At 37.4% G+C, this 21,040-nt stretch overlaps 2 protein-coding genes across 4 annotated transcripts; one reads left to right on the top strand and one right to left on the bottom strand.

Moving 5' to 3' along the window:
* Nucleotides 1-882: 882 nt before the first annotated feature.
* Nucleotides 883-15,178, top strand: LOC308404211 (uncharacterized protein). 3 transcript variants are annotated; one of them, XM_080894141.1, is made up of 11 exons: nucleotides 883-2,635; nucleotides 3,745-3,975; nucleotides 4,289-4,396; nucleotides 4,673-4,963; nucleotides 5,314-5,442; nucleotides 5,670-5,747; nucleotides 6,467-6,520; nucleotides 13,566-13,631; nucleotides 13,724-13,792; nucleotides 13,994-14,044; nucleotides 15,086-15,178. In XM_080894141.1, exons 1-11 carry the CDS (start codon nucleotides 2,599-2,601, stop codon nucleotides 15,115-15,117), a joined length of 1,146 nt encoding a protein of 381 aa, XP_080750267.1. In that variant the 5' UTR covers nucleotides 883-2,598; the 3' UTR covers nucleotides 15,118-15,178. The 3 variants fall into 3 exon arrangements, with proteins under 3 accessions (XP_080750267.1, XP_080750266.1, XP_080750268.1); XM_080894140.1 differs by having other exon boundaries at nucleotides 13,724-13,810; XM_080894142.1 differs by lacking the exon at nucleotides 5,314-5,442 and having other exon boundaries at nucleotides 13,724-13,810.
* Nucleotides 15,179-16,646: 1,468 nt separating this feature from the next.
* Nucleotides 16,647-21,040, bottom strand: LOC308404197 (uncharacterized protein). Its single transcript, XM_080894105.1, has 7 exons — nucleotides 20,932-21,040; nucleotides 19,067-19,372; nucleotides 18,397-18,699; nucleotides 17,922-18,023; nucleotides 17,761-17,819; nucleotides 17,595-17,666; nucleotides 16,647-17,365 (listed from the first exon to the last, which is right to left on the bottom strand). Exons 1-7 carry the CDS (start codon nucleotides 21,005-21,007, stop codon nucleotides 17,288-17,290), a joined length of 996 nt encoding a protein of 331 aa, XP_080750231.1. The 5' UTR covers nucleotides 21,008-21,040; the 3' UTR covers nucleotides 16,647-17,287.

Below are 21,040 nucleotides of genomic sequence, written 5' to 3'. Positions count from 1 at the left end.
GCATCATGAATAAATTTGGTCTTAACAGCCTATTTTAAAGTCCTATTGAATTAATAATTGTGATCAATGCTGGTAAAGTCAGGCCTTTATTAGCAGCGGCCCTGTATGGAAACAGGCTGCAAGTATTTCAAATTAAGATCCTTATAGAGTTTCAGTGCATAGGTGCCCTTCATTACTTCAGGGTGCTTTTATTATGAAACCTGTTCAGTTGGAGAAGATTAAAGGATGAAAATAAAATGGTGTTTAAAAAGAGCACGTATTGTTGCATTTCTGAAACTGAAGCAGTAGAAATGCACCTATGCTTAGGTGGTGCAGACATTACACCACCATGGGCAACCAGAGATTATCTAGCCTTGTGCTATGCCTCTATGTGGCTGTCAGCTTTCATTGGTTATGAGTAGATGAATCTATAACACTAAGCCGAGCCTGGTTGTCTTGAGTAATAAGGGAGGTATTAGGATGCTGATTTAAATCTAAGATTTAAGTCTTTTGTCATTCAAAGATGTCTTTTTTTTACACTACAGAGAGTCATGTCACTGATGAGCAGTTTACGTGTACATTTTGAGCGTTTCCTTTTTTTTAAATGTAATTTTATTTATTTTTTATTTTGCTGTCACTTTGTTGTACTGAAATTAACACTTGTCTCTGAAATTAACACTTGTATCTACAGATCACTGTCTCTTAAGAAAAGACTATTTAGTCTTAAAAAAAGTATTAAATGATGTCAGTCAAACCTCATGTGTGTCATCAGATGTTTGAGTTGTGGGTGTTTTTTTGTTGTTGTACTTTTGGTACTGAAAAAGGGAAGTAATGCTGAAATACGTACGAGTGTGCGATTGCGCCCTAACAAGAGGTGAAAAATTTCCACAGTCATGAGATTCCATGTAGCTAAAGTAAATTGGAATTTGCCATTCTATGGAAAAAAATAATCTACAAGAATACAAAATATGAATGCTATACAATTGAAAATGAGACCACAGTTGTTTTTCTTAAAATTGAAATAAAAATGTGAAATGTGGAAAAAAACAGGTTGCTAACTCTGATAACAGGCAATATTTAGAATAAAAGTGATGAACATGTTATAACTGTAGTAAACTGGATGATATAATAATAATAATGGATACTTTATTGATCCCCATGGGGAAATTACTTGTTTTTTCTCTGCATTTGACCCATTCACTCAGTGAAGCAGTGGGCAGCCCACTAAGCAGGCGCCCGGGGAGCAGTGTGTAGGGACGGTACCTTGCTCAGGGGTACCTCAGGGTAGCCGTTAAGTGGATTCGAACCGCCGACCTTCCGATCATGGGGTGACCACTTTACCTACTGAGCTATCCCTGCCCCATGGTAAAGAGTGTCCCCAGAAGAGAGAGTGATGATTGAAGCAGACTTTAATGAACATATAGATGAAGGGAACAGAGGAAATGAGGTGCTGGGTGGGTGTGTTTGTAAGAACAGAAACACAGAAAGACAGATGATAATAGAGAAATAGAATAAAGGCAGAAGTAAGGATTAAATGGTGGAAGTTGAAGAATGCTGAGAGAGACAGTGAGACAGGCTCTATGTGGTAGAGAAGATTTTCCAGTATTCCAGGAAAGTACAGCTGAAGTGCTAAGATTTTCATTGGGCATGACCAGGATGGACATGATTAAAAATGAGTGTTTTGACAAAGTTAACCCTGTAACCCAACAAAAAAAGCCAGAGTTTTTGGAACTGAGATGTTTATTAACCCTTCTGACAAAAATCCACAAAAAATTCCTTGCAATATCATGTTGTTTATGATAGGTTTTGTATTGTTGATTGTCATTTATGCTTAGAAATATTTACTCATATATGCTTAGAAGTATATAATCACTGGTGGATTGAAAGAATGTTTCATCCTAAAGAGGTTTGTATTAACTCTGTGTAGCATAAAGAAGGGGTGCGTACATTCCTCTACACAGAGTGTCCTGGCATAGATCACACTCCCTAGGAGAGTTTATCTTTTCTTGTTGATTTATGATATAGCAAGCACACGTATATCTGTTCAAGTATAAGAGCCTTTTGTTTAGATAAATCTGCTAGACTTCTAGGCGCCAGCCTTGGGGAGTCTTCACAGGGTCACATCTTGACCTCACACACACACACACACACACACACACACACACACACACACACACACACACACACACACACACACACACACACACACACACACAGGCAAGGTACTCTTTGTGTGTATGTAGACGTCACATGTTAGTGAACTTATGCATATTCATGTAACCTCAATAAAAGGGCAGTGGTACGGGAGAACGGACGAGAGCTACTGGGGTCAAGTGAAGGAACGGCGTTTGTCCGGTTCTCTCCCGTGCACGAGTACCATGAAGAAGTTTGCCTACTTCGTGTCTTGCTTTGCGGTGTAATTATATTGCCTTCAACGTTCCAGCGGATGGGTTCAAGATACAAACCCATCAGTTTATTACATATTTTATTTATCACAGCTGATAGATTGGGTGTTTTTCGCAGCTGGCAGATGACACAGCCTCTGAAACCGGATGTAATGAGCCATAAAAAAAATTAGGAAGTTACAACACTTTGACTGTGAGTTTCATATCAGCCACCATGCGACTACGGATGATTATTATTTCGTTCTTTAAAGGTATGTCCTGTGTACATTATGTGAAGCTGTTTAGCATCTACAGATGTGCCAGAGCTCAAGATAAAAAAGGCTCTAAATATTTCAAACATGTTGTTATATAAATGAGTGATTTACTGGTTTCCTTGGGTAGAAGTTCAAAACTTAACTTGTAAATTAGTTACCTAAAATTTTGAATGTAAATGCTACATTTTGTCTTTATTGTTAGATTTATGCCAAGAAATGTGAGCATAGCGGAATGACTTACTGTCGTTCATTTTAGAAGAAAAAGGAAGAAGTTAGATTAACGGCTGCTGTCACATGGCTTCATTTCCGGCTTTTCTTGTAGAACTCAATGTTATATATTTTTGCAAAATGAGACTGCAACCTCAAATGTTTTATGTTCACTAAAATATATTTCCACTGTGCGTGCTAGTAGCTTGACCATTTTTAGCATGATTTTTGAAATGTCTTGATGTTTACAGTAAAAGACCATATATTTTACATCCGTATTGATATCCACCCTAGCTTACTCTTTTAAAAAAGCAATAATACAGTTCTGTGTCAATATATTATTATTATATATATTATGGAATTATTAGGATTATCAGTTTCACCCAAAAAGAAGAAAAAAACAATACATGTTCAATAATGCCAGCTCATCACTGAAACTGCTGTAAATACTGCTAAAACAAAACAAAACATGAGAATGCAGACATCTAGTGTCAAATCTAGTGTGATTTAACTAAAAAACACCATAAAACATCACACCCTTGTCATTTCCTGTATTGTTTCACATTCCTGTTTTCTTTTAATGAGGAACAGCTTATCATTTTTCTCAGTCACTTCTGATCATGAAGTAGACCATCATGTATTTATGAGCTAGACAGCTGTCATTAGCCATTTTATGATAAGAGCTTATTTTGGGGATGGGTCAAATGAAAACAAACTAAATTCTTTGATTCATATATTTAAAAATCCCTACTAAAGAACCTTTAAGAATGTCTAAAATGTCTTTTTGAAACTCAAAGTTCATGAGTATTATGAGAAGGGCTTTTGCATCCTTTTTTATTTTGTAAACATGAGAGACAATGTGTTTAAAATTCATTCTTGTTTGTTTGCTTGCCTTACAGCAGTATTATGTGAACAAACAGCAGCAGCAGCTAAATCAACTCAAGACGTCTTTGGGTACCTTGGAGAAAACATCACATTGCCCTCAGGAGTCGACCCATCATGGAATCTCATCAAAATTGAGTGGTCAATACTCACCAACACCACTTGGATTGCCACTTATCGCAATGGGATATCAAACACTGAACGTTTCCATCAGTACACAGGGAGACTCCGTCTTAACACAACATCAGGTAACATTTATCAGGGGTGATCGTGGCTCAAGAGTTGGGCATTCGTCTTGTAATCGGAAGGTTGCCGGTTCGAGCGCCGGTTCGAGCCCCGGCTCCCACAGTCTTCACCCGTTGCCTACTGGTGGTGGTCAGAGGGCCCAGTGGCGCCATTGTCCGGCAGCCTCGCCTCGGCTGTGGCTACGCTGTAGCTTGCCATCACCAGTGTGTGGATGGGTGGATGATTGTATATAGTGTAAAGTGCTTTACAAATACATTTACCATTTTTATTGCAGTTTTATTTCTTGATGTTGTTTCAATGTATTTTATACTTTAGGTGACCTAACAATTCACAACCTGAAGGAAAATGATGCTACAGAATACTCTGTAGACCTCAACACTGACGATGAAGAAAAAGTAAATAAGATTAAACTCACAGTGAAACGTAAGTGGTTTGTAAATAATACTAAGTTAATAATGGAATCCCTTGTATTTGGAATTTTTTTGCACTGTTTCAATCACCCATCACTTATTGCTCTTATTTTAAAGAATTGCAGCATTTATGAACTATTACAGACTTTCCCTTTATTTAGAATTAATTTGTGCTGCATAATTATCAAGTTTTGCTGTTTGCAATCAAATATGCCTCTGTTTAAATTAAGCTACACAGGCTTGTCCTTACTTTGTGTGAATTTATCATTTTCACTCTCCATCCTTGCAGAAAAGCTCCAGCAGCCATCCATCCAGATAGTCACGAGTACATCTGTAGAAAGTGGCTGTTTAATGGTGGTGAACTGCTCTTCTCTGGATGAGGGTGTTAACCTCTCCTGGAGTGTTGAACCAGTCAGTGTGCTCACCATCAACAAGAGTCATCCCAGTGACAGTTCTGCACAACTTTTTGCATTTGTCAACACCAAAGAGAACTTTGCCAGTTTTACCTGCATCTCCAGCAGAGACACAGAGAGTGTTTCATCCAAACCTGTCACACCAAAGTGTGAGAGTAAGATCTGTGGTAAGTTGTTGAATGTGACACTTTCTTTAACATACAAGCATAGCTGAGAGGAAGATTAAACAAAAAAATCTGTAAAAGTAATCATTGTTGGTATCGATGCACCCACAGCTTGAAAGACTGTAAATTGAAAATTAAATCAGACAATATAAGTCACACTTCTGATGATTCCCAAAAGGTTGATTCTGTTCATCTGGATGTAGTATTCTTATCTCCCATTTTCATTCAGGTTCTCCCACTGAAAACAGTACGTCCAGATGAACAGAATCAACTTTTTGGGATTTACTTAACTGGATGATTGAGCATCCATGCAAGACATTTCTGTTGATTATGTTTTTGCTTTCTCCATATAGTTTTAAATTGCACGGCTCCACACTCACCGACAACAGGGACACAGTACTGCGCTGGAAATATTGTAATTTTGGTCATTTTCCTTGTTGGGATGTGTGGCATCACAATTTATATGATTTACCGTTATCGAGGTAATAGAAAAAAACTCACCCTCAGAAGAAAAATTTTATTCAGTTTTCTCCTCTGTGTGCAGAGCAGTAGAGAGCAGTGTAAATAATGTGAGGTTAGATCTTTTGGGGTCCTCGGGTACCCCTAAAAATAAGTATAGCAACTGTGTAATAATAATCTATGTTATATTCTGCCAACTGAAGACTGAAGACGGGATGGGTTTTAATGTCCAGTGTTCTTCATGTTACAGTGAAATCATACAGCCTGCAGAGTGACTTGTCATTAATAACTCAGAATGCTGTTGCTCTGGTACAAAGAAGACAAGAAGGTAATTTCATAACACACTTTACATAAAACATAAAAAAACTGCATATTGTTCTGATCATACAGGGTCATTGCTGATGATTTGGTTGACTCACTCTTTGTGGTTAAGAGACTAAAACAGTGTGTGCAGGTTTCTCCTCTTACCTAATTTGCTGCATCTTGATCTTTTACTTGCTTTGGAAAATTCTGGTCAACACAACTGAGCAATTGCCTTGGATTTGATAACTAAAGTGTCCACCTACAGTGAAATCTGTGATTATTCATTCCATTCTGTCCATTCTGAGACACTCCACTAGATAATCCAACTATTTAAGTTGCTTTTGAGGGTAAAATGTGTACCTCGCTGAAATTAGGTTTACACGTGTGAAAAGAGTTGACTACATTTGCAAGCAGCTTATATCATTAATAATAATTAAAGGGCACTGAATGTATGACAGTGTGATGGACCACTAGTCGGCTCCTCTCACACCCAGTGTACAGGAAGTGCTTGCTGAGTTGTGGGACACGGAGTAATCAGTTAATCAGAATAAAGTTGGAGTGAGAATCAAGAGCTCTTGTGTCATCTGTGTTTACCTCCATAACAGTATGATTGGGGGTTGAGCCCCCCCTTAAGAGTTTTAACTTAGTCAGCCCTTGTTGTCTTCTAATGTTATAGCCTGCCAATGTGTCTACTGGAGACAGGATCAAATGAGTTGAATTCAATGTGTTTCTTGTTTTTGTCAGTGCAAAGAAGAACTGAAAATGCTGGAGAGCCTTTACAAAATCAGGAAGACCAAGGTGAGCAAACAGGCATATAGTGAAGTTAGCTTGAAAACAATTAAGGGTGAGACTTCATTAAAAAATTAATCTAATTAATTAGAAGCTTTCGTATTTAATCGCACAAGAAAATTTGCTCCAAAGTGCAAATGTCTTTTTCATTGTAAAGGGTTTTAGTGGGCGACAGAATAATAGACATGGACATGAATTTTATAAACTCAAGGTCTTTTAATTTATGGGAAAAAACATTGAAACTGCATTTCAATTCAAAACAGAGAAACAAAACTAATATCCCTGGCCAAAATTGGGCAGATGTAAAAATAAAGTACCATTTTAAGTACTTTAAGCACATTTTCAAAATGGTATTCTTTAAATAATAATAATAATAATAATAATAAAAATCAACATAAAGTGCACTTTTTCTTCTGAAAAAAACAAGGTGTAAACATAAAAGGTTATTTGAGCAGCTTCAGCTTTAAACTGAGTAACCTTAGCCACATTATTTTGTACAATAGGCTAAAACAATGTTCTCATCAAACATTTTAGTACAAAAAAAGCAAATCCATTGGACTCACAATACATCCATGCTTATTTACTGTTTGTCTCTTTCAGCTAGTTACTTAGATAAACTATCCTATTCATATTGAGTTTAAGGAAGCTCTCTTTCTTGTTACTCTGTGACCTGCAAGTAAGAACAGTCTCTCACATGAGAGAGAAGTGGCAGGACTAATCAAATACTTGTGGGCTAGGACAGACAGCTTTGGATGGGTCCCTGTTCGATTGGACCACCACTGCAGCAGGCAGTCCTTCTTGCTGATGGTGGATTCTGCTCTGTACAAACTCAGGGCCCTGTTACTAGGGATGGGTATCGTTTAGGTTTTATCCGATACCGGTGCCAAATCGGTACTTTTGAAACGGTGCCGGTGCTCAAACGGTGCTCAAACCGGTGCTTAAAGAATGGAGAACACAAAATTGGTCCAAAACCTCTCATATTCAGCTGTTTTTTTGTAAAAAGATAACAATGTTAGTCTTTTCTGCAGCTATGGGGCATATATGGTATCACTCTTGGCTGGAAGCAGTGCTTAAACAATGGAAAAAACACAAACTTTGTCCAAAAACCTCTCATGTTTAACTGTTTTCCACTTTTTCTTTGGTCATTTTAGCCTTTTTGGCCAGGGTGAAGGGAGTATCTGCCATCAAACAAGAAGACAGCCGCATGTAGCTATGATGATGTTTGCTAGTTCACCTTACATGCATTAATGTAATAACGTGGTTAGCCTACTCAACATAAATTACACACGAACAACATTAAGCTACTCACGCAGAGAAGAACGGCTGCTGCTGCCATTTCTCGGCTTTGAAAAAACCCCACTATGCGTCGCCAGGTGTTTCATCGGATTCGAGGTGTTACCTCCTTTGCACAGTATCAGCTTAAAGCACTTGTTGCAGGCTGCTGAGTTTGCATATTTTGCTGTGAAGTAGAGCCAGACTTTTGATCGCTTTGCCTTGGGCATTTTTAATCTGGAGCTCTGCTCTAAAAGAACGTACGTACCTGGCCCCGCCTACTATTCTCGGAAACGTAAAATGATTGGCTAGAAGTATATCACAGCTCAGGAAAAAAAAGCACCGAAATAAAGCACCGAAATGTGCGCTGCTTTTCGGTCTGGTTACTACCGTTTATGTCAGAACCGACACCGGTACCCATCCCTACCTGTTACACACTTACTCATTTGAATCTGTAGCACACTTTCTAACCCCCTGTCTTCTACCTCTGATAGTGGCCTACAATCCAGAGCAATCCATTTTGCAAGAGAATTTGTAAGTTTGTCCGACGTTGACTTACTACTTTTGGTCCTGAAGCAAATCATTTCATCAAGTTTGGGCAGCCGAACTGGTACTGGTAGCGATTCAATTCAATTCAATCCAGTTTTATTTATATAGCAACAAAACACAGCAAAAGTTGCCTCAAGGCGCTTCATAGATACAGAGAAAAACCCAACAATCATATGACCCCCTATGAGCAAGCACTTTGGCGACAGTGGGAAGGAAAAACTCCCTTTTAACAGGAAGAAACCTCCGGCAGAACCAGGCTCAGGGAGGGGCGGAGCCATCTGCTGGGACCGGTTGGGGTGAGAGAAGGAAGACAGGATAAAGACATGCTGTGGAAGAGAGACAGAGGTTAATAACAGATATGATTCAATGCAGAGAGGTCTATTAATACATAGTGAGTGAGAAAGGTGACTGGAAAGGAAAAACTCAATGCATCATGGGAATCCCCCAGCAGCCTACATCTATTGCAGCATAACTAAGGAAGGATTCAGGGTCACCTGGTCCAGCCCTAACTATATGCTTTAGCAAAAAGGAAAGTTTTAAGACTAATCTTAAAAGTAGAGATAGTGTTTGTCTCCTGAATCCAAACTGGAAGCTGGTTCCACAGAAGAGGGGCCTGAAAACTGAAGGCTCTGCCTCCCATTCTACTTTTAAATACTCTAGGAACAACAAGTAGGCCTGCAGAGCGAGAGCGAAGTGCTCTAATAGGGTGATAGGTAGGGCTGTGATATAACGATTTATATCGGATGACGATATAAAAACGTCTATCATTTCATTTTACGCTATCGTTTGTTTCGTGGTTTCGCAAAATAAACTGTTTACGGCAATATTTTTTCATCGTTTTGATGGTCACTGTAGTGACTATATTAATTTCTTAAAGTTCTCTCTTTCTCTTTTATGTAATATAACCTAACTACCAACGGACAAACGCCTGTTTTTATGCGTTGTGGTTAGCAACAACGACGGTAACAGCATCGCATGTCTGCTTGTTTATGTTCCACATAAACCTTTCACAATAAAGGTCAAGATCCTGTTGAGACTTTTCAAAATAAACTGAATCACGTGAAAGAGCAGATTATTTACGGATGAGAAGCAAAAAAGAGCCGCCAGGTGCTAAAAAATAAACCTTAGACTCAAACGTTAGAACAGCTTTTTACCCGTAGCACGCCGTGTAATAAATACTCACAAAGAAAATGGCGGCCGTTACTTATGTCTAAAAATGTATAGTTTCATGCATCAGTTAAAACATTCGACTCCAGGTAGGCAACGCCCAGCTGGAAACACTTCCCGCAAGTCGAGCTGCCCGAGATTCTCAGAATTTACAGAAAATGTTACATTTTTGTGATTTATATCGATATCGGACGATAGAATTCTTATATAGGGATATGAGATTTTGGTCATATAGCACAGCCCTAGTGATAGGTCATTAAGATAAGATGGGGCCTGATTATTTAAGACCTTGTATGTGAGGAGCAGGATTTTGAATTCAATTCTGGATATAACAGGAAGCCAATGAAGGGAAGCCAAAACAGGAGAAATATGCTCTCTCTTTCTAGTCCCTGTCAGTACTCTTGCTGCAGCATTTTGGATTAGCTGAAGGCTTTTCAGGGAGATTTTAGGACATCCTGATAATAATTCAATTCAATTTTATTTATATAGCGCCAAATCACAACAAAAGTCGCCTCAAGGCGCTTCATAGATACAGAGAAAAACCCAACAATCATATGACCCCCTATGAGCAAGCACTTTGGCGACAGTGGGAAGGAAAAACTCCCTTTTAACAGGAAGAAACCTCCGGCAGAACCAGGCTCAGGGAGGGGCGGGGCCATCTGCTGCGACCGGTTGGGGTGAGAGAAGGAAGACAGGATAAAGACATGCTGTGGAAGAGAGACAGAGGTTAATAACAGATATGATTCAATGCAGAGAGGTCTGTTAATACATAGTGAGTGAGAAAGGTGACTGGAAAGGAAAAACTCAATGCATCATGGGAATCCCCCGGCAGCCTACATCTATTGCAGCATAACTAAGGGAGGATTCAGGGTCACCTGGTCCAGCCCTAACTATATGCTTTAGCAAAAAGGAAAGTTTTAAGCCTAATCTTAAAAGTAGAGATAGTGTCTGTCTCCCGAATCCAAACTGGAAGCTGGTTCCACAGAAGAGGGGCCTGAAAACTGAAGGCTCTCCCTCCCATTCTACTTTTAAATACTCTAGGAACAACAAGTAGGCCTGCAGAGCGAGAGCGAAGTGCTCTAATAGGGTGATATGGTACTACAAGGTCATTAAGATAAGATGGGGCCTGATTATTTAAGACCTTGTATGTGAGGAGCAGGATTTTGAATTCAATTCTGGATTTAACAGGAAGCCAATGAAGGGAAGCCAAAACAGGAGAAATATGCTCTCTCATTCTAGTCCCTGTCAGCACTCTTGCTGCAGCATTTTGGATTAGCTGAAGGCTTTTCAGCGAGTTTTTTGGACATCCTGATAATAATGAATTACAGTCGTCCAGCCTGGAAGTAATAAATGCATGAACTAGTTTTTCAGCGTCACTCTGAGACAGGATATTTCTAATTTTAGAGATGTTGCACAAATGGAAGAAAGCAGTCTTACATATTTGTTTAATATGTGCGTTGAAGGACATGTCCTGGTCAAAAATGACTCCAAGGTTCCTCACAGCGTTACTGGAGGCCAAGGTAATGCCATCCAGAGTAAGAATCTGGTTAGATACCATATTTCTAAGATTTTCAGGGCCGAGTACAATAACCTCAGTTTGATCTGAATTAAGAAGCAGAAAGTTAGCGGCCATCCAGGTCTTTATGTCTTTAAGACATTCCTGCAGTTTAACTAATTGGTGTGTGTTATCTGGCTTCATGGACAGATAGAGCTGGGTGTCATCAGCATAGCAGTGAAAATGTATGCTATGTCTTCTAATGATGCTGCCTAAGGGAAGCATGTATAATGTAAACAGAATTGGTCCTAGCACTTTTGATATGAAAGGACGGTTGGAGATTGGCCTATAATTAGCTAAGACTGCTGGGTCTAGAGATGCTTTTTGAGTAAAGGTTTAACTACAGCCAACTTGAAGGCCTGTGGTACATAGCCGATCATTAGAGATAGGTTGATCATATTTAAGATCGAAGAATTAATTAATGGCAGGACTTCTTTGAGCAGTTTTGTAGGAATGGGGTCTAAAAGACACGTTGATGGTTTGGAGGAAGTAATTATTGAAGTTAACTCAGAAAGATCAATTGGAGAAAAAGAGTCTAACTTAACATCAATGGTACTAAGAGTAGCTGTAGATAATATTACATCTGTGGGATGATTATTGGTAATTTTTTCTCTAATGATAAAAATTTTATTTGTGTAGAAGTTCATGAAGTCATTACTAGTTAACGTTAAAGGGATGGTTGGCTCAAAAGAGCTCTGACTTTTTGTCAGCCTGGCTACAGTGCTGAAGAGAAACCTGGGGTTGTTCTTATTTTCTTCAATCAGTGATGAATAGTAAGATGTTCTGGCTTTGCGGAGGGCTTTCTTATAAAGCAGCAAACTATTTCTCCAGGCTAAATGATGATCCTCTAGATTTGTGACACGCCATTTCCTCTCCAGATTACGAGTCATCTGCTTTAGGGTACGTGTTTGAGAATTATACCACGGAGTCAGGTACTTCTGATTAGAGACCTTAGTTTTAAGATAAGATAAGATAAGATAACTCTTTATTGTCATTGCACAGTCATACATAGTACAGTAGTACAATGAAATTGGAAAAACTGTCCTACGTCGGCACTACATATAACACAACACGACACGATATGACACATCACAACGTAACAAACAACACAACACAGTATATTAACTTAGTATAAAAAAGAAGAATAAGTGTATGTGTATTGCACACTGTTATTATTGCACATTAATTATTATTGCACCTTGTTATAAATATAAATATTATTGTTATCGTTTTAAACATTGTTACCTCCCCCTAAAAAGTCCAGGGAGGTATCCAGTCAGGTCAGCTATTTACATTGATCAGGGCTATTGCCCTGTTGTAAAAGCTGTCCTTGAGTCTATTTGTTCGGGACCTCAGCAGCCTGAGGTCACAGGAGCTACAGTATCCAGAGTCGTACGTAGTGAGGAGGTGAAATTATTAACAAGATAATCGACCTCTGTTGGGGTAGCGTTCAGATAGCTGCCCTGCTCTGTGTTGGTACAGGGCATTGGAGATGATAACAGTGGGTGGATTATATTCTTAAACTTAGTTACAGCGCTTTCAGAAAGACATCTACTTTGATAAAGTCTACTCTCCACCACTGTGTAATCAATTATTGTAAATGTAAATGTTATCAGGAAATGATCAGACAGGAGAGGGTTTTCAGGAAACACTGTTAAATGTTCAGTTTCTATGCCATATGTTAAAACAAGATCTAGAGTGTGATTAAAGTGGTGGGTGGGTTCTTTTACATTTTGAGAGAAGACAATTGAGTCTAATAACAAGCTGTCATTTTTAGCATCTACATGGATGTTAAAATCACCCACAATAATTATTTTATCTGAGCTGAGAAGAAAATCAGATAAAAAGTATGAGAAATCAGAGGGAAACTCTGTGTAAGGCCCAGGTGGACAATAGATGATAACAAGTAAGACTGGTTTCTAAATTTTTACAGCTGGGGTGGACAATGTTAAGCATCAGGCTTTCAAATGAATTAAAAGTCTGTCTTGGTCTTTCATTAATTAATAGGCTGGTGTGAAAAATTGCTGCCACACCGCCCCCTCGGCCTGTGCTTCGAGATTTCTGGTAGTTAGAATGACTAACTACCAGAAAAAGCGCTAACAGCTCTCACAGTTTCTTTGCTCGCTGCAATATGTTTTGCATTTAGATAGTACTGTAAGGTTGAAGTGCTTCGGTGGTATGCAAACGTCTTTCCAATAACACACTTAAAAATGCCAGTTGAGATTTTAAACATATTGATATAAAGAGGAGCTGCTTACAGGATTCATATTGCTCTAAACAGCTTCAATAGCATAGCTGGCACAATAGGTGTACTAGTTCTCCAAGCAGCATTAAAAACCTTAGCTGATTTAGGCTAGATAGAGATTATTGGTTAATTTTAGCTTTCAGAGCCACTAGCCTGCTTGTATATTGCTAGCTCCCAGTCGAGGAGCAGATGTACTTCATTATTTTAGTTAATTAAAGATTTCTATTTCTAATCTCTTTGAATTGTTCTTCGTTGTTTTTTTACAGTACACCTTCAGATCCAGGAGACAGCAAATCAAAAGGATGTTGCCTCTCTATGTCCAGCAGCAGCTGGTATTCAACTGGAATGCCTATAAATGAATATGAATCAGTTTATACCATTTATTAGTTTGTAAATTCTGTTTCTGTTGCATTTAACATTTTAGTGACAGCCCAAAGACTGAGCAAGGAAGAGCAGAAAAGAAATCAGAATGAAGACAGCAATGAGAAAGCAAGTGAGCAAAAAGAAACAAGTAAGATTTGACATGCACAAGCATAAAATCAAAGAGTTAATACTAAGGCTGCTCTTTTTTTCATCCAAATTAATTAATAATTATTTCACATAACTGAAAAGTGTGTTATACTGTATACATTAATGGATCCCCAACCTGCCATTATAAATATTCATTTAAGATTATACGTTTATCATTTACTAGTTCAAACCAAGGAGGAGAACAGAGAGCCTGGAGAAGAGCAGGAAGAACAAGGTGAGCTAATAAGCAGATTGTGAAGTCAGGTGGAAAATATGCATTCATGGATGCTTTGTATGCTTTCCAGTAGAACACGAAGTTTTAAAAACTACTGGTGGACATTTTTCTCAAAATACTAGCAGCAGGGTGATGTTTCAGTGTCTTTATTGAATAGTGCCACTTTAACTGCGTGACTCCCTCTTAGTTGTTAACATCCTGAAACAATGTGTGCAGGTTTCTCCTCTTAGCTCCTTTGTTGCAAATTGTTCTTTAACTTTGGAAAATGTTTGTCAACATGATTGAGCCCTCGACTCATTCCATTGAAATGAACAATTTACAAGTTACAAATTTGGAAAGAGTTGACTACATTTGCAACCAGCATATTCTGCATAAAAGTATGAACCTAGAATCACCTCATTTAATTTTTATGCTGAAAAAAAAAAAGGTTTAAAACAAGATTTATTTACTTCAAATTTTGGGAACAGCCACTCATTGTGTTAAAATATATGTGCATGCACAACTCTTTTTTTCATGCTTAATTATTTCTTGAGTTTAAAAAGAGGAAACCAGCTTTTGTTGTAGATTTCACTGATAAAATATGACAAGAGTACTTTCCTTTAATCAAAGCAGTGAACGGTAAATCTCAATATTGTTTGCGTTTCAGTATAGAACAAATTAAATCTGCATTTGAAAACCTGAAAGGTATATAATTAATTAGCTAATGTAGCAATGCTCAGTCACATGGTAACTCATACGTGAACTCACGCATATTTACCCTCTTACAATTGGCCCAGGGGCGGGCCCATATTTCAAGCACTTGTTAAATGACTCAGTTACGATTTGGATTACAGACAAAACTTTGATTCTGGAAAGAAAAGAAGGTGTGCTTTATTGGGATATTTTATGTATCACAGTAGCACTGAGCACTTGCAAGGTACTGTTGTCTAAACACAGACAGAAAAATCAGCTCTGCCTAGATTTTACCATATGCGCTTCACATTACTGACAATGACCAAATAACCAAATTTCTTTCTACTTCATTATATGTTATAATTCAAGAATGTCACAACAGCCTCAACAAGAATTCCTGAATGAGTGCAAAAACATGACTGAAAACAGATGGGAGACAACCATCAAATTTGAATGAATGCATTCTGACAGAGTCCTCAGAAGATGGACACAGTATAATGTATACATCTGTTGTCTAACTAATAAAGTTCAAAAATCAAGTGTCATAACTCAGATATGGCTATCATTACCCATTACTGTATAGGCATTTAAAATTCTTAGATTATCTCAAACATATGTTTCTCAAATGTGAATCTCTGTCTGTCTCTTTTTTGCTACTGTATGTACATGTGTAAGATATAATTGTTGCAACCCAGTATTGTACAGATTATTTTAGCTCACTCTGTATTTTTGTTTGTTAAAATGCTGTGTTCATTTGTGTTTACAAGTACTTTGTGCAAAATTACGCTGAATGTTCCTTCTGAATTATTTTCCAAATTGAAGTCTTTTACCACATGAAAATTTGCATTCTTGTACGTCAATTTTAAGTTAGTTCACATAAGCTCAGGTACATTTGTTTTGGATAATAAATAAATAAAGTAAATAAAGGTACAATCATTATATGTGATATGAGAAACATACCTCTATGTATAGGTTATCATGTTGGACCACTGTCAAGGCTGTCAAAATCATGTATTCATTTCTATTTGATTCTCTTGGATTTTCTTTACTTTGATGTTGTACTCATAATGGGTAACCCATCCCCTCTAGGAAGTCAGTTGCAAATTGGTCACAACACATTACTACTTTCAGTTATATTACATTATTGCCTTAATTCTGCAAAACAGAGTTGTGTGTATATTTATCGAATGCTTTTATGTGCTCCGCTCCATGGCACCACAAAGTTGATGCTTATGCATGCTTTGGATCACCCAGTGACAGTGTGTAAGAGTCTTGGGTGTTCAGAATTCAGGCTGTGACATCATACACAGAGACTTCAAATAGTTTTGGCAGTGCTTACTGGCAAATTAAATTTTAACATTTTCCCTTTAAAAAGTACATCTCAATCTTGTGTGCTGTTATATCTCTGTGGTGTAGCTAGTGTGTATCGATAACTTTCTGAACTATGGTTAGGCTCCATCATCCACCACTGTTGTAAATAAATGATCAATTGGAGTGACTGGAGACGATCTGACTCTTCCATTCAACGGCTCTGACTAGCAGGATACAGTTTGTTGTGTTTGGCTGGTGGGGAGTCTGGGGCAGGCAGCAGAATTAAGAGCTATACTATGAAGGAGCGTTAATCCTGAGTTAATGAGGATAGTCATAGTTCAAAAACTCTGAGTCACTGTTAACTATCACTTTGTTAATAAAGATGTCTGTTGATTCAATGTTTGGGACCAGGGATGGATTGGGACTAAAAAACAGCCCTGGATTTTGACTGGGCCCAGCCCAAACTACTACTACTCTACTTCTTCTTCTCCTTGCCTGGCGGTCACAGCAAATGCAGCTGGAATCCAACTTAGAGGTGCAGTGCTGCTCTCTAGAGCACTGGAGTGTGAAAGAGATTAGTGTGAGTGTGTGTGTGTGTGTGTGTGTGTGTGGGGGGGGGGGCAGGTTTTGAAAGCATGTGTGGAGAGTGGTGGGCCTTCCTGGAGTACCGGCCGTTCTGTGATTCTCCAGAATCCACAGATGCCCAGTCCGCCCCTGTTTGGGACTGAAAATAATTGTAGTAGAATGAGCACTGCATGCCATATTGTGCAGATAGTTTTATAGCGATACGAAATTATTAGTAGAACTATTTTTAACAAAATAATTATTAAGAAAATAATTCACATTAATGCCATTAAATGTATCACAAGAAAAAATCACAATATACTCTGTATTTTACAAAATGTACAATGTTAATGAAATTTCCTCATATAGCTTACAACATCAACACAAAGAAAAAAGAGACACTTTTTTCCAATATTATAAAAGTTACATACTAAATGTAGTAATCAAATGTTACCTCTTTTGTTTTCAAATTAAATGGTAAATGGCCTGTATTTGTATAGCACTTTACTAGTCCCTGGACCCCAAAGCGCTTTACACATCCAGTCATCCACCCATTCACACACAGATTCACACACTAGTGATGGAAATTAACCTTGTATTTCCTTATTCTGCCCATTTTATAATTGTTGTTAGAGGCAAAATGGTTAACTCCACCTCTTTTATGTTTACACAAATAATGGACAAACAAAGCTCCATCTAGGACACATCTTGGTAGGGCGACACTGAAACCTTCCTCACACGATTAAGCTGGATCTTGTCATAGACAGTCTGAGGCTGTAAGTGTGACAAAAAGATGGGAAAAACAAAGACATCAAATCAACAGTTACTTTGTCTGTTTTAACATTAACCAGTATTTCCTAAAAATTAAAAGTGAACTATAAAAAGTGGAGTACTATATATTCACCATAAGGCAGGGAAAAGTATATTGTAGCCACCTGAAATATTTCTTAATAACAGAGTACAATTCAGTCTTACAGAATCTCAAACAAAGTTTTGCTCTTACCCCAGGTTTAACTGCTGGGACTCTGTTATCAATGGTTTCGTACACTGAGCAAGGCTGCATGGTCCCTGTCCCCTGAGAGTGGACAGAGACAGGTAAAATCATTGAAAGTAAAACTTTAAAGAAACATATTTTTCCTTATGTGTGCAAAGTGTATAAACATACTTACATCATCATTTGTAAGCTCACCAATATCAGCGTACACAGTGAGGTCATTTGTGTCACTTCCTAGTTATAAATGGAAAACATCAAATAAACTATGAAAATATGACATTATTAAGGTGATTTTAATGTTAGCTAAAAAAATGGACATACTCAAGACTTTCTTACCAATATGTCTTTTTCTGCAGCAACAGACTCCTACTATAGTGACTATAGTGACAAGCACCAAACATCCACCAGCTACACCCACGAAAAGAAAAATGTCTTTTTCTGCAAATGATGACATTGATTATGTTAGGAACATCCTAGAATTAAACAAAAACAACCAAAATACTTTAAAGAAAATATCCAAATCAATGACAACAAAATTTTTGCAGATATGTAGTTTTCAAAACTTGAATGATAATTATAATAATAATTATATAATTATAATTTCAATGTCTAACCCTATATTCAACATCATTCAACATCTTCCAAGTAATCAGACTTTCTATTTTTTAAAGTGGACTTGAGCAACTGTTTCTCCAGGCTTCAATACTGTATAAATTGTTTATCCTGCTATACCATTTCCCAGCTTTGCAATACTTATGATCATGTTGGAGCTGAGGATTGTATCAATATATTATAAATAAGCATCATATACTTGTTATGTGTCCTTTATCTCTTGGAGGCTCTGCTGGTTCTTGTTGTGTGCTGTTGCTGCACTTCACTGTTTGAAATGCAGACTTCTCACTGACATGATTGGAAACTGTGCAGGTGACACTGGTCTCTCCATCCTGCTCCCTGATGATGTATTGTTGCCTGGGACCAGTTAGTGTTTGTTTTCCTACAGTCCACTTGTAGCTGACATCACCAGTTGTGCTGCACTCCAGCAGAACTTTACATGATTCATTTGAGGAAATCCAGGTAGAATTGATTTTTATGACAGGCTGTTTAGATATGGGCTCTAATGAGAAAACAGAAGGAAAAACAGAGTCTGTGTCAGGTCACCTTTTGCATCACAGATTAAAGTAGATGTTTGTTCAGTTCTGCAAATGTATAATATAAAATTAGGCCTACCAATGACAACAAACTTCGTTAAATCCAAACAATTATTGTTCACTACTATATCAGCTGGTCACAAAAATACAAAATACAAAATAATATAAAATAGTATTATACAAAATCCTTATTTAACATTAATACATTAAGGTGGCTGAGAATGCACAGAAAGCACACACAAATAAATTGAAATAAAAAGGAAAGAAATTTTTAAAAAAGTGTTTCATTAGGATGCTTTATAATTAGATGAATTATAAAAAAAAGTCTCTTACCATGAACTTGCAGAGTGATGGTGACTGAAGGCCTTTGCTTATCATTCACCTCTGAGACAAAAGTGAAATTACCAGAATCTTGAAGAGTCAGTTTTCTCACTGTTAAAGTAAAGTCTGTGAGGTTCAGCTCTGATCTGTCCTTAAATGGAGATTTTTTAGAAACACCCTTATCTTTCTCTGCGACTTTGTTTTCTCCATATTTCCATGTTGCCACAGTCACACCTTCAGTTGGTAAGCCTGACGAAAGCTCCACAGTATCTCCAACTTTTTTGTGAATCATGTGTTTTCCACTGGAAGCCTCGACATCTGAAAAATACATAGACAAACAACTGAGTATAATGCTCATGAAACTTTGCTGTTCAGTCAGTCAGTCAGTCAGTCAGTCAGTCAGAAAAAAAGACCAAATTGCCTGCAACCATATGCTCTAGTTTTAGTATGCAAACATTGATTGCCAATGCAAAAATAATAAAACTGTACACACACAAAAAAAAAGACAAAAAATCTCATTACAGATTGAAGACATACGTCAATTGACATTTATAATATGAGTGACCCGGCATAGCTAAAATTTAAATATGGCAAAAATAATTACATGTTATTGCTCAATAAATGCTTATAGTTTGTTGTTTCTCTATATACACACGATGAGTAATTATTTTGTAATTTTAGGATGAATAGAAATGTGAATTCATAAAAAATGAATAGATAACAAAACTAAATACTCAGACAAAGAGAAAACCATCTGAAAGCAGTTGTTCGTTAGTAGTGGTTATTTATAGTAATAATCAGTACTTCAACACAAGAATAGTCTGTGTGAAAATTGTGTGAACCAAAATTGCTGCATTTTGATATAAAAAATGGTGCAATTAAAGAATTTGTGGACAAAGGTTACAGCTGCCCTCTGTGTTGTGAGCTCATCACTTTTGGCAAGTGTTGCTGCAACTGGTGGAGATACTCAGGAAATGCTTCTGTTGCTAGTGTCATATTTGACTCACAGCTTTTTTTTTATTTTTATTTTTTACTATACTGAGTTTATTTGTCTTTTCTAGTCACTACATGTTTTTCATGTATTTTTTCTTTTCTTTTGTTTTTGTTTCTAAATAGAAGAGAATCAACACAGATCAATTTATGTCTGTACAAAAGACTTCTGAAATGTGTTCACACCCCCATTTCAGTCAGATCAATTACTACATAGAACTGTACTGTATGAGAAGTTATGCATAAGCATAAGAAGTGTACAATAGAAATAACACTTGCATCATATACTTAAAATACTTAAGAAATACAAAAATAAAGAAAATCAGGACGCAATAGAAACAGAAATGCTGATCAGTCCTTGACTTTCTTTTGTTAGACTTCTAAACAGATGCAAGAGGAAATCTGAAGTAGCAAAGATGCAAACCAAACTGCCAATTTAGAAATACAAGATGTAACATGGTCAATGTTCACTAAGTTATAAATACTAATAGTAGGGAGAACACTTTTAAAACATAGCACAAGAACATGAGACTTAATCGGGAGAAAACTAACATAATAAGAATATTTAGGTGTTGAAAAAAATTAAAATCTTATTTATATTTATGTTTTATATGAATGCACCCAGTTCTCAAGTTCATAAGTTCACATGATATTATAGCTTTAAAGTCACCACTACATTTTGTAACACCAGGTTTAGAAACTCACACAACTCACAAAATACACTGCAAGCCTCTTCCAAGGAAGACACGTCACTTCGCAAGAGTTGAAGCACTTCTGATGTACTAACTAAGCATGTATCAGAGTTTATGAAGCAAACAAATACAACACATTAGAATTGTATTTGTGACACACATCTGAGAAAGATCTGAAAGCACAGGTGTACTTACAGTAGAGGCAGACCCAGAGAAGTAGCACAATGCTCTTAACGAAGTAGCTACGATAACAAAGTAGACCACCAAACATCGCTGTGGGGAGAGGAACAACGTCTGTTTCCTC

This window comes from Rhamphochromis sp. 'chilingali' (genome assembly GCF_963969265.1).
Source record: "Rhamphochromis sp. 'chilingali' genome assembly, chromosome: 1".
Lineage (NCBI taxonomy): Eukaryota > Metazoa > Chordata > Actinopteri > Cichliformes > Cichlidae > Rhamphochromis > Rhamphochromis sp. 'chilingali'.
This window is presented reverse-complemented; position numbering and strand designations above follow the sequence as displayed.